At 38.7% G+C, this 13,792-nt stretch overlaps 1 protein-coding gene and 1 long non-coding RNA gene across 4 annotated transcripts in view; one reads left to right on the top strand and one right to left on the bottom strand.

Annotated features, from left to right (window-relative positions):
- The window catches only part of LOC131795973 (uncharacterized), a 17,728-nt gene extending 5,588 nt beyond the window's left edge, over positions 1–12,140 (top strand). For all 3 annotated transcript variants that reach the window (XM_066165286.1, XM_059113611.2, XM_066165287.1), the window contains 3 exons: positions 8,925–9,280; positions 9,443–9,682; positions 10,344–12,140. In XM_066165286.1, the coding sequence (XP_066021383.1) occupies positions 8,953–9,280; positions 9,443–9,682; positions 10,344–10,738 (963 nt within the window). In that variant the 5' untranslated portion in view covers positions 8,925–8,952 and the 3' untranslated portion in view covers positions 10,739–12,140. The remainder of the gene's footprint in view (positions 1–8,924; positions 9,281–9,442; positions 9,683–10,343) is intronic.
- LOC131795975 (uncharacterized) lies at positions 3,877–4,927 on the bottom strand. Its single transcript, XR_009341069.2, has 2 exons — positions 4,760–4,927; positions 3,877–4,233 (listed from the first exon to the last, which is right to left on the bottom strand). It is a non-coding gene; the product is annotated as an uncharacterized lncRNA (long non-coding RNA).
- Positions 12,141–13,792: the final 1,652 nt, after the last annotated feature.

Below are 13,792 nucleotides of genomic sequence, written 5' to 3'. Positions count from 1 at the left end.
AAATACAGATTCACAGGAGGGATCTGGGGTATTAACTTTTCCTTTTATCAAGCAATATGCCTTTCCTTCCCTCCCTAGAAGCTTTTTGGCGTGTTTTTGAACGTTTGGTAATCGTCTTCAACAAATAAATTACCTCTTGGTGGCTTAGGCTATTTATTTGTTTATACGGCAATACTGGAAATACTTGGAGAAGTAAATATTTTCGTAACAGTCATTGAAAAAAAATTGAAAAAATTTCTGCTACTACTTTTTAACTCGTGGATACACGATAGCGTAGAAACGAGTTCTTGTGGGCGCTCTGCGATATGCAAATTAGCGTGGACTCTTCGTAATTAGTCGTAATTAGTCGGCTTCGAACTCGAGATCTATCCTCCCGAAGAAGGAAGTCCAAAGTCGTGGCGCTATTATGATTGCACTGATCGTTGCGATATTTATTGTCTTTACACGCCTGTTTCGACATTTACTATATTGAAATGGACTTCAAATGTTTCAGATTAGTGCTATGATCAAGTAAAAAACCAAATTTGAAGCGTCTTCGAATCGTCCATGCGCTGAACATAACGAGGACCAGCGAGAATCACGAAGAGTTTGTGAGTGACAGCAAGCTGTTGACACAGAAATTCCCACGGAAACATGTACACATGACATAAAAAAAATGGTAATTTGCAGCATTATTTCTTTCTACGCCAATTTGGGTCTTTCCGTTGTAATCGTTTCGTTTTGTTATTCTTCTATGCAAGCGTGACTGTTTTGATGGTAAGAATGAAAGATGATCGCTTTCCACAAGTCGTTGCCGAGCACGTGACTATAATCTGGCCGGTGTTGTTTTGATCACTTGACAATCTTTTTCGCTGAAAATACAGGACGACTTCCTATTTCAAGGAATGTTTTTCCAATTAATTTCTATCGCATCGGTGTAAAAAAGTACAGGTATATGGGTGTTCTGAAAAACAAAAGGGAAATTCAAAACTACGAGAAATTGCGAGTAATCGGCCTCTTGTACTACACGCGGGTTTTTTTGGTGTAACATGCGTGTGTTTCCCGTAAGTTACAAGCACTTTACGCGCGTGGGAATGCTGCAATCACGAATTTTATATTACGTGAAAGTCACGCATGTGGTTGTTTGCTCACTTCACTAATATGTTTGTTTGCTTGTTGTTGTTTTTTTTTGGTATCCTGGAGTATTTCAGGAGGGGTTGCAGACTTAACTGTGGAATAATTGTTTAATGCAGGGTTGTCAATAAAGGTTGCAGTTAGAAACTAGCCAAGATGCTGAAGGAGCTGCCTTGAAATTTCAGGACTGTGTGTTATGTAGTTTATTTTTGTCTTTTGTAAATGGTTGTTAAACTGGACAACTCTTAGAAAGATGACTTCAAACTTAATTTTAAAAGGCCTGTTCTGGTACCAAATGAATAAGCAGCATTTCCTTATTAATAGTTTTGCAAGTTTCTCATTACAAATTCCTCTGAAAAAAGAGAAACAACTCTTTTCATAACTATTTACTGCTTTCTTTTGTTGCTCTCTTAACTTAAAAACAATGTACATCATGATAAAGTAATTTGTTATAGGACACCGTGAAATGAGGCCCAAACAGCTTTATGATCTGTGAAATGTGTTTCTAAAACATCTGCTTGTATATCAATGTTAGATATATTTGTATATATATGATCAATTACTGTGTTGTTGTCAGTTGTATAAGTTGATATGAACTGTTTGTAGTGGTTATCCCTCACTAGTAAATTATACAAAGGTCTTCTGTCTGTTTCAACAAGCCAATTTATATCAAAGTCTCTAGTAATGATATTGTTGTCTGGTGAAATGTTATTTAATACCTCAGTTATTGCTTCATAAAGTTGTCTTACAGGCACGTTTGGGGAGTGATATATCCCTATGATTGTCCAATCCTCAAACCTTGCTAACTTAATTACTGTTATTTCAACACCATGTATATTGTGACAATAGGGGTATCCAGGTAAGTATGGGATTTTACTGTACACAGCTGTACCACTATAAGACCTTGATCCATTGCTGGAATTAAGGTTATCATTACGGAAGAGAACATAACCAGCCATGTCATACATGTCATTATTATCTTGAGAATTAAATCTTGTTTCTGTGAAAATATTGATATCAGCACTTAGATAAATTAAGTCTTTACGTATATCTTCTATGTGTTTGTGAAGAGACCTTACATTAAGATAACACAGTTTAAGAAGGGAAAATGTTATGTCATGGAGAGGGAGATGCAAAGCTTCAGTTTTGCAGTTGTTCTTAATCTCTCCATCTGGATTAACAGCAATCTTGCTTTCACACAAATCAGAAATATATAGGCCTTCTATAGCAGTCACTCTACTGAGTCCCATATAATGTATGTGTGGAATAGTATTTCAGGTACTAAAATCCACAACAATTCTACTGTCAGTATCACCTTGTGACCTGTGAATTGTTTTTGCTGCTGCGGGACGCAGTGGAAATTGTTTTCTAACAACTTGTGCTGTTCTGTTTCTACCTACCGCAAACTGTGTAGTCACAGGGTTTACTGGGGTCCATGTGTGTTCAATTCATTGTACATACAAATGTCTTTTTTCATTTTTTGTTTTGTGACCTACATCTGAGTGGTCAAATTGTACCCATACAATACCAGATGGTTTGGTTTGTTGATGTAACTGAACTAGTTTAACAACATTTCCAGCACCATTTGTCATGCCATCTTCGGTTCGTACATTCATGACAAGGTGTGTTCTTTCACCCTCAGCAAGACAAAGGGTTGAGGCTAACTGTTTTGTTTTTCTTGGATCATTGGGTATTTGTCTTAGTATTTTGTTTCTTAGCTCTGGAGAGATAGCTCCAATAACATTATCTTGAGCATTTATTGTGAATTTGTTTCCTGTGGCTGCATTATGGGCCCTTTGTTTAAATTCATCTACTTTAGCATTCTGTATAAATAGGTGAGCTGCATCTATTGGGTTGTTGATGTCTTCTTGTATAGCTCTCTTTAAGTTTTGCAATGTCAGCTACTGTGTGTTTACCTTTACGCAACCTATTAAGTAATTCTACAAACAATTTGCTGTCTCTTTGACCCATGATTTCATTAAGTTCAAACATTTTAAAGTGTTTATGCCATAAACTGGGAGAAAGAACAGCATAAATCTACATTTTTGAGGTCTTTGAAAATATAAGCTTCCATAACAGATTCTAATTGGAATAAATTACCAATAGTAATTATGCTCACACCTCCAAAATCCTCTCTACAGCCTTTTATATATTTAAGCCTATTGTTTAGCTGTATTGCAAACATACCATTTCCTACCATTGAGATTTCATCAACAAAAATCAATTGACTTCTCAAAGTGTTTAGTCTACTTGAATCAAGCTGTTTGTAATTTCTCAGTGATTGATTGGCAGGAATGGCCAGAGTGCTATGAAGAGTGTCACCCTTAAGCTTTACCAGTTGGAGCTAATAGTATAACTATGATCTGATGAAAATCATCACCAGCTCTAGTGTTATAATACTTAAGCACTGCCTGATACAAAGCTTTTGTTAAATGCGATTTGCCAACACCAGCCCCTCCACTGAGGAAGCAGTAGAAAGGGGTTTCTGAGGTTTTAATCTGATGTAAAATGTGTTAAAAAAATTCTTTTTGCTCTTTATCGGGTGTCTGGACCATTTGACAAAAATCAAAATCAGGTAATTCATTCAATATCAGTGGTTCATTATTCAGCGATGTTGATGAAATGTTGAGATCATCAAAGAAGTCATAGTTTTCACTAAAATCAGGATGTAAATCTTCATGAGATCCAATCCTTGAACGGAATTGGTCAATGGAGATCCCCATATTTACTTGTGTGCTTGAGCGAGCAACAACAACAATCCAACTAACTAGAAACTCAGTTTATTAAAATAGATAACACTCTTGACAGTTCAAGGCAAACAATAGTTTCTTTCAGTTTGTGACACTTTGAGACACTCGTGAGACATTTTGAGACACTAGTGAGACACTTCGAGACACCCTGAGACTCTTTGAAGCGCAACCCGCACAAATACATTCAAGCCAACAAATGTTGGCTTGCGAGAGTACAATGACTCCTTTCAATCTGACACAACCCGCACCGAAGGTCCAAGCCGATAAATGTTGGCTTGTGAAAGCGTAAAAGCTCCTGTGCAACCTGCACTGAACACAAGCCGCGTTTCAGCGTGTTGACTTACGTGAAAAAATCTTTTGTTATAGACACCTGAAGAAATAACGAAACAAACGCCTTAGATTATGAAAGAAAGAACACAAACCAGGTGTACAAACGTAATCGCCTTTCGTGAGAGCTTAATCGTGAAGCTCCAGAGATTCCAACCCCATGTGATGGAAAATAGGGAGTAATTATTAGTGCCAAAGGCGCGAGCTTCTAGTGGGGTCAGGGGGCATGCCCCCGGGAAATTTTGCAAATTTAGGTTCTCTCAAGTGCCATTTCCTGAATTTTGACATCATTCCGGCCTGAGTTATAACATACCATGATGCTCTTCGCGAAGAAAGTAAGTATAATATGAGTGTTTCACAGTGACAGATCGCCAAAAATTCTAAAGATTAGCAATTTTCCCCTAGTTTTCAGAATTTTATGATAAATCGGGAGAATTTTGGTAAAAATCGGGAGAGCGGGAGGCAAGACATCAAATCGGGAGGGTTGGAATCTCTGAAGCTCCCACAACAAAATCGAAAAGTTAAAGCACGCAAAGAACCCGTGAAAATATGAAATGACTTATCCTTACCTTGGAAACAAAAATCCCCAAGAAACAAACATGAAATTCCGAATAAGTTCTCCAAAACCCAACGACTGAGAAGAGAAATGGCCGCCGTACAATACACTATGAAAAAACGCCGACTGGAATCCAGTCTTCACGGCTCACTGAACGCAAATAGAAACCACGTGACAAGCACTTCTCTCTTGTGGACAAATAAATAAAGAAATAAATTTCGCGGGAGTTGACAAAGTGTGGGAAATCCCACACAAAAATCGGTGGGGAGAGTAGTTCGCGTATCTTATAATATGAACGATAGTTTTCAGTAAAACAAATACCACTTAATTCAATTTACCTTAGTTTTCTCTTGTTTAACTGTAGCATTTCTGGGGACCGTAGATTCTTCTCTGATTCTTCTTGTCTCAGCCAAGACTCACTATCATCAACTCTTTTCTCGTGCTTCTTACGGCATGGGACACAGAGAGCTGAGGTATGCGATTGCAAATTTCTCAGTTGAAAGTACGGCCCAATAGTATCCATCAGGAATTGAAAACCGACATGCACTGTTTACTTTTATTATTCTTAATCAAATAAGGGGCGTTTTCATCAACAAATTTAATCATACTGGTTATTGAGAATCATACAAACTGAGGAAAACTGACCGCAAATAATTGTGAACCGTACGCATGAATAAGTGTATTGGGTTGTCAGGTGATTTGATCTTCTACAAAAACATTATTGATTATCAACCAAGCAAAATTGTACATATTTTCATCTGCAATTAAAAGCACTTACACATAGATCTATGTTTTTTGAACGTGATGTGTACTTAAGTACCCTTAATCTAATAAAGAGATTCTTCTCTTTTCGAGCAGATATGTCACGAGACAAAAATAGATAACAGAAAATGTTACTGAAGACCACCTGATTCAACTGTAATAATAACTCCAAACAGCTTTTGAATGTCCTGAGACTACGTCTCGTGTTTCTCCCTACACTTCTTTCGTGCTCTAGCCGCTTCCTGCTTGCTTTATAACAGAACAGAGCACAGCCAAGGCTTCCCTATTTGTTAAGTATACTCGATACGATTTCAATTTCTGCTTCAAGGGAGAAGCCTACTGTAATTCGTGAGTGGCCAGTAGTTACGCTCGTGAGGTAAAGAATGGGTTTGTGACTTTTTCACTCAATTGAAAAGACTCGCGTCACTCTTATGAAATGGTCAAACGGAATACAGCCTCCGAACAGTCTCATATTTTTCTTAAAGATAGTGAGGTCACGCATATCCTGTGGGCATGGAGAAGCCGCGAGACGCGAGACTCGTGTCTCGCGCCTTTGCCGCTCCACGCTCTCAGAGTTGGGCAAAGACAAGACACGTTACTTCTGATGCGATACAAGAGGTTCAACGATACAAGAGGTTCTTCTCTGGCAATGAAAAATCTATCATTTTCGAAAGGTTAACACTTTCTCCCAAATGCCCCTAAGAAGCTAGTGCAAATTTTGGGATCCACCCTTGCTTTTTCAGGAAAGTCTTCTCATGGAAGTCTTTTTCAGGAAAGTCTTCTTCAGGAAGCTCTTCGAAGAAATGAATTTAGAAGTGGCACAGCCTTGATATAGCTACTTGTATGGTTCCTTTTACGCAGATTTTGCAGAAGGGGAGAAACTGATGAGAAACCGCTAAGAAGATATTTGTTCAGTTGAGTCACTAGAAAATACAAAGCCTGCCGTGCTTACATCGTTAGGGACCCTACGCAGTCAGGAAGGCAATTCCGAGGAGGATGTCGATTTAAAAATGTGCTTATCCTCACATAGCGCGTCACAACTCAAATTTAGCATAACCTACGTGATCAGTGTTGAGTTCCAGATGGAAACTTAAAAAAAATTTATGTCGGGATTTCCGCTCTCGGAGCTCGTGAATTTTGGTGAATTCACTTTGCTGTTGTGCAGAGGACAGATGAAAAAAATCAATACAAAGTTTTAAACGCACGTGCCAAGATATTGTTCTACCCATAAGATCTTTTGTTTTTCCACTTCGTCATCTCCGTCGCCGTCTTGGTTCACCTGAGGTCCCTCTTAACCTTCGGGGCCGATTCTAGACTACTTAGTCGAAATATAATTGGGTGATGTTACGGACACCTCTCTTGACCCAATCCGAGAAGACAAATGTTCTTGATAGAGCGACGTTCGATTGCATGAGTGCCGGAAAACCAAAGCTTAAATTATCATCACAACTGATCGGAACAAAGGAAAATACCTCTAAGAGCCAATAAATATATCTTATTAGATGTTTTGTTGTGTAGTATCGCTGAGTATTTTGACCTGAGTTGTGCCGTATTTTGAAGAGCCCGTAGGGCGAGTTATGATACAAAAAAAGAGTGAAAGTACTCAGCGATACTTCATATAAAAAAGATTGATAAGTTATTTATAATCCAATTGCTTTATTTTACCTATTTGTTTACTTTATTTAGGCGGGAAAAGCGGGGCAGAGAGAGAGGCGTAGCATGCGCAGCTAACCGATTAAACAGGTTTCTTACATTACAAAATAACCAACTGTGCAATATCGCAGGACATCTGTACTCTAATGCCGCGTTATTTTTACTCCACTTTGTGCAGCTAGATAATAACGACTCATAGTGAAAGCAATCAAATTCCCTAATACGTGCGGGAAAACACAGGCGACCAAGTTGAGCTTGGTTTCAGTTTTGCATCTGATTGATTGGTTGAGAAAGTGGCGCGAGTTTTCTGAACCAATCACATAGCGAAAAACGGAGCAATCCAATATTACTTTCAAAATTCAATTCAAAATATTGATTGAGTTCTACTATCGCTTTGTTTTTTGAATATGGAGTAGATTTTCCGTATTAATTGAAGCTGAATCTGAACCCTGCAAGTTTATTGAACTTTCTTAACACTCTCTTTACCTCTTAAGATTTATGAAGGTTCTGTCTAAGCATTAAAATGATCCCCAAATCGACCCCCTGAATAATCCCCAGTTTTAGAATGATCCCCAATGAAGTTATGGAATGGTGATTAATGGTGAGGTGGATCAGGATGATAAGGATAAATTCTCCCAGACCCCCACAAAAGCTTCTCACAAATACACCTGCTTTTCAGTCCTCTATATGAAGTCTTATTCCGCCTTTTGGTAAATATCGTTATCTTTTCAGTCCTAATGTCTAATGCCCTTCACGTTGCACGAGCTAAGCGTTCGAGCTGAGCGTTCGAACCTCTGTTATATTTACCGAAGCTTCTCTTTCCCCAAAAAACTCTTTCGTTGGATTTTCCCATAACATTGTTATGTCAATAGCTATTACCCATCATGCACCGCCCACTTATTCAACTGATAACAACAAAGGAAAACACTTTTAACAGTCAGTAAATATATCTTATTAGACGTTTTGTTGTGTAGTATCGCTGAGTATTTTTACATGAGTTGTACCGTATTTTGAAGAGCCCGTATGGCGAGTTATGATAAAAACAAAGTCTAGTTGTGTTTAGCGATTGCCATGCAACGCCCAGTTATCCAAACTTCAACACAGGTGTAAATTAAATGCCAAGAGAGATAGTGTAAGCATAAATATCTTGCTGGTCCTATTTTGTCGAATATTTTTAGTGTTGCCCTCAGTGAGATGAGCATAGTAAGCGTTTGAAGTTTGTTGTCATAAATTTGCCAGTAAATTGGTGTAGTTGAATTGTACTGACGCTAAATATTTCTATTTTTCATGCTTGTATTGTTTATCAAGTCCGATTCTTGGGAAGTTTTACCTCTTGGTGATAGAAAATAGGTGGGGTGATGGGGGGGGGGGTGTGCAGGGCTCTTATCGACTATTATTTTGAATTGTCAAATCGAGCATAATGAAACGCATTGGGCATTATTTTCGGCATAAACCTTGCTTTTAAGGTAGACGCTCAAAAGCCTGCTCTCATATTCGAGCATAATTTATCTAAGTGAGAGTGGGAGGTGGAGAGGGCTGCTTGCGCACCCACAAATTTGCTTTTAAGGAGATTAGAGCCCCTCTCACACCCTGCTCCGCCGTCTGTGTTTTTGCCATCAAGAACATCAATATACTTTCCTTGGCAAACTCTGTCATAGGGGATGATAGTCTCCTACCCAGTCCTTCCACCGTAGAATCTGGCTACGATATCAAGGGGATGATACACTGGTTGCAAGAATATTCTCTCTTTCATTTTCATACAGAAGCCGCAAATAAGTTGATAGCCACAACATGAGAACCCAAACTGTTGTTGGAGTGCTATGTGCAGTTGTTTTCTTCCATTTGGTATCCAGGATGGCACGTGCTAACGCCATCGGTAAGTGCAAGTTGCAAGAATCAGCCTTCCAAAAAGCCCTTCAAGGACACACATATGACACATTCAAAGTCAATAGCCTGTATGTTTGCGTCAGGAGATGTGATAAAGAAGGAAAGTGTCAGAGCATCAACTTTGTTATTGACGAAAGTATCTGTGAACTGAATAAGCAAAGCAAGGAGGCAAGACCAGACAATTATGTGACAGACCCAAGACGGATTTACATGACAGTAAAATTTGGTAAAGGTGGGTGCTTTAAAAGTATCGTGATCTTAAAAAGTTGATCTTTTGATTGTATGTATATGTGTATGTAAGTTTGTATACGTATGTGTATTTTTTATTTAGAGAGGGTTATGAATATTGAGATCTCGGAAGTGTAACGGCCAAATTTTTTCTTTTGTGCGGCAGATACCTGGCCATCCGGAACATACGGACTTCCTCGTTCCAAGACTGGCTGTCCTCAACCCCCTAATGGCTCTGAGTGGGAGACAGGCTGGAGGGTACAAGATACGGAAGACTCTAACAACGGCAATGGCTTCTCGGATAGTTTTCATTTAGATGCAGTTGTTTTGGACAGTCATGTGAACAGAAGTTTCTGCATAAAACACGTATACAAAGTCGATACTGGAGCGAAACCATGGCCTCTGGGTAATGATTTTTCAAGCATTTTTTAATTTTTTCTCTTTTCGTAGTTGAACAGGACACTTTCACATCAGCACGACGCCTTTTTCGTTATTCCGTTATTTAAAGCTCTTTGAGATTTCCCGATATTCTCGTTGTGCTGGATTAGTGACTAATCTCGGTATTACTCGATTCTTCCTCTCAAGGCTCAGTAATTATTGATAGAATTCATTGGAGTCACGTGAGTTTTAACAATGGATGTAACGATCTTTGCTTTATCTCAAATTTGGTCCACTTCCCGGGCATAAACAAGGACCAAACTTTCAACATGATTTCACCCCAAAAACAACTCTCAATTTCTTTTACTATTTGGCTTCTCCCTAGAATATTTCATACCCCCGCTGTATAAACTTATTAACGCTTGTTCGTTGGTTGTACAGTATAGGCCACCAACGGAATCTTTCTATCTCTTCCAACTTTTCACCTCTCGAGCCATTTTTGTTTTTTCTTGCACCCGAGCAGTGCTTTCTAAAACTCTTCGCTATAATTTCGCTTTTAAACTGTCTTCGTGTAACTTAATAGGATACTAAACAGGATTATGAACATAAAAGAAACATATCGGGTCGTGATTTGTCCGGTTTTATGATAAAATAAAATACGAAAAATTAAATAGCAATTGTTTTTCCAGGCCAATATTGTATTTACAAGAAAGGCACTTGTCCAGTAGGACTCAGCGAAGGATTTATACAGTGGGATGACGAAGACATACGTAACAAGAACAGTAATGGTGGAACACTTCCTGATGGTACATATGACAATGCTACAAAGATATCGTTTTGTTGTCAGACGAATGGTAACAAATCCGATCCCATCATTCTCCCCGTGGACAAACCTTTTTACTTGCTAGCTTACGGTTCGTCTGAGTGTCAGAAAGTAGAGAGGGCCCTGGGTACTGAGGAGTATATACAATATGACAACGAGGACTCAAATAACTCAGATAAATGGGGAGGGAGTCGCCCTTTTATGGAGTATTCAAAAGTTACCAAGATGAGAATAACTTACTGTTATTACCGTGCAGCATGATTATTTTGCAATATTTAAAATCTTTGCGGATTTCGCAGATTGTCTTTGCAAGTTAGTGTTAGACAACTGCGCACCTACCCCTCCCCTAACCCAATAACAGTCGACTAATAACAAGTTAGGGTTAATATTGGGCCAGGGAAAGGATGGTGCGCATTTTCTCAGATACTGACGTTGATCCAAATTCATTACCTTGAGCCCAATAAGAATACGTAAGGGAGGGGACAAAAGTTTTGATGATATTTATTAAGCAATTTTTTCTAAGATTCAAGGCGTTTAAGTGAAATTTCTCTTATGAATTGAGTGAGCTGTAAATCGACGAAATTTAATGTTGAAGGTCTACAATCACTTTCTTGTTTTTTAAGGCATTTGACAAAAAAGCACATTTTAGCTCGCATGTGAATTTTAGCCATAGGAACATTCCGTAGGAACAAACATGACCTTCAATAGCTTTTTGCACTTCGTCAACAATACTACATGACTATACAGCATGTTCCGGCAGTTGAATGGTGTTAAAGGAATCCAAACTGCTTGTATTCTAATAAATTACGTGTCTCTAATCTAAGAAGTCAGCCAACCGCTTGAACAAAAGTTTTTCCATCGTGGTCACTGCACAAATGCAAAGAATTGAAGAGCTCATCTTTAATAAAAGGCCTGTTACCAATTGTTTGGATTATATGTATCACATTCCTCGACGAAAGTCTAAAGCGCTTGAAGGGAAATAATTCTACTTGAAGAAAACTAACTATTGCGTCGCACTCGTGTTATAAAATACTGCGTTCGAGATGAAAAGTTAAATCTGAGCGACCGCAACCGACTGAATGACCATCACATTTTGAATTATCACCAAAAGTTTATCTCCCTGTGTTAGTTTTGGATCATAAACCGAATTTTTTAGAGGGGATATTATGATGTATTTGAGTATTTTGCGTTTTTTAATTCGCTAGATGCGAAATTTTTCGCTTTTTCACTTGAAACGGCTGTTATTTCAAAGCTAGAAGCCCAAATTTACGCAATGCTATTCGAGGTAAATTTCTTTCATTGTTTGTGGTAACTCCACATGTTATGAGTAATTATTGTAAACATAAGCTTCTAGAAATCCCCAGACTGCTGAGTCATGCTGACTTGCATACCAAAGAACTTTTCAGAACGTTTCATGAAGTCACGCATTTGTTATGTAATACTTCTAAAATATCGTAAAAAAGGCTGTGGTTATTCATCGTGGTGTTGTCGGAGCGACGACTGTTTTGAAAGCTATACCGAGAGAGAGTTACAGCGGAAGATTGCTTATTTCAAGGGCCTTTGGAGACAGCAGTGAGACTGTGTTAGTGGTGAGCTGGGATATAGACTGTGGTGGGCTTAGTTAAGTTTGTTAACGATTAGTGTGGTACTGGAGTCGCTCCTTGTTAAGAACATTACTTGCTGTTCAATAAAGTAATTGAGTTTAGAAGATTGTAGTGTATTTTCTGTCGGTTAGATTATACCGTAACACACGATACTTCACCACACCTGAAAGAAGAACTGCATTTTAAAAGAAATATTATTCTGAATCTGTTCATTTCAAATTTTGCTCTTGATCGGCACGTGTGCAAGTTTGCACTTTGTTTAACGTAAAGATCATGATCACTCGCTTTCATTTTGCCTCAGGATGAATCAATGTTCGCCATAATTATCAGTAGTCCTTAGTGACTGTGACTACCATGCCAGATTTTCGTTATGTAGCACAGTCTCCTTAGAAACAAAGAGCAAAGGCTGAATGAGAAAAAAAACAGCCTTTCCAAAGCTGCAACCGCTATTTCGAATGGCTTTTTGGACTAGCCAATAGCAAGTGAATATATAATCCGAAACGACGAAAGATATTGCTCAAAAATTTTTTTAGTGGGACAAAGGAAAATTCTGATTCGTCGCATTTCAGGGCTGGGAATCATTTTGGGGTCAATTTGAGGATCATTTGAGGGCTACGGAATATTCTGGGGCCGGGATCGTTACGGGGTTGTTATCTTTACAGGGCTGAGGATCATTTCGACTCGGGATCATTTTGGGGCCGAGATGAGATGGTAAGATTCCGTCGATGGCCTTTGCTCTGCAAGGAGCAAATAAGGTTAAGTAAGCTGCACAGTAAGAAGTCCGTAATTATGATCTGAAACCTTCCAAGAACGAGTAAAATGGTTTGAGAAGCTGAGGAATGTCTTTGGAATAACGTTACGATAAAACCTTCGCACAAGTTTACGCCCGGGAACGTGGGTAAAGTTTGAAATAACGGAGAGGTCCTGATATCCAAATTTGGATCAGAATCGGGAGACCGGGAGGGGCGGGATAGAGTCATTGGGCCCCCATATTCAAGCAGTAATAAATCGATAAAGAGATTCTCCCTGATCCCATAGAAGCTTCTCACAAATGCACCTGCTTTTCAGGAGGTTTAAAGTACTAACTATTCACTTCCGAACTAGCCGATCAGTGTGCGCGAAAAGCACTATTCACTTGTGGAGTATACACTAAGTATGGAGCAGAGAACGAGAACTGTAAGTAACATTACGGGGTCGATATCTTTACAGGGCTGAGGCATTTTCACAAATGTCAATAAAATAACTAATGCTCATAAATCATGTAATGGAACCGAGCCACAGGAAACGTGAACACGTGTTGTACCTCTTTCAGCTTCAGAAGCTGCATTTCGAAGTTCAAAAACAGCAAATTAAACTACGCACATACGGTATGTGCTAAAGAGGTGAAATGATGAGCCGAACTGTAATATCTTCTCAATACCTATTACGTTATCTATCGTCAATTGTTGATAATTTTAGTGGACCAATTTGTTTTCTGGCTTCACGTTGTGTTAAAATAAGCTAACAGCTGAACAAATGTTTCGAATTCACGCGTTCTGCTCTCGATGTGCTTCTGTCATTTAAAGATATTCCGCTTCAATACAAAACGTTTTCTAGTTCACACCTCATTTACGTTTTCCTTTTCTATTTTTCGAACGGATAATGTCCGAGTATCTTATCTAGCTTTAACTTTTTTTTTCTTTTAAATTACAATTATCTCGACAAAAGCGCG

The sequence above is a fragment of the Pocillopora verrucosa genome, chromosome 4, assembly GCF_036669915.1.
Source record: "Pocillopora verrucosa isolate sample1 chromosome 4, ASM3666991v2, whole genome shotgun sequence".
Taxonomy (NCBI): Eukaryota; Metazoa; Cnidaria; class Anthozoa; order Scleractinia; family Pocilloporidae; genus Pocillopora; species Pocillopora verrucosa.
This window is presented reverse-complemented; position numbering and strand designations above follow the sequence as displayed.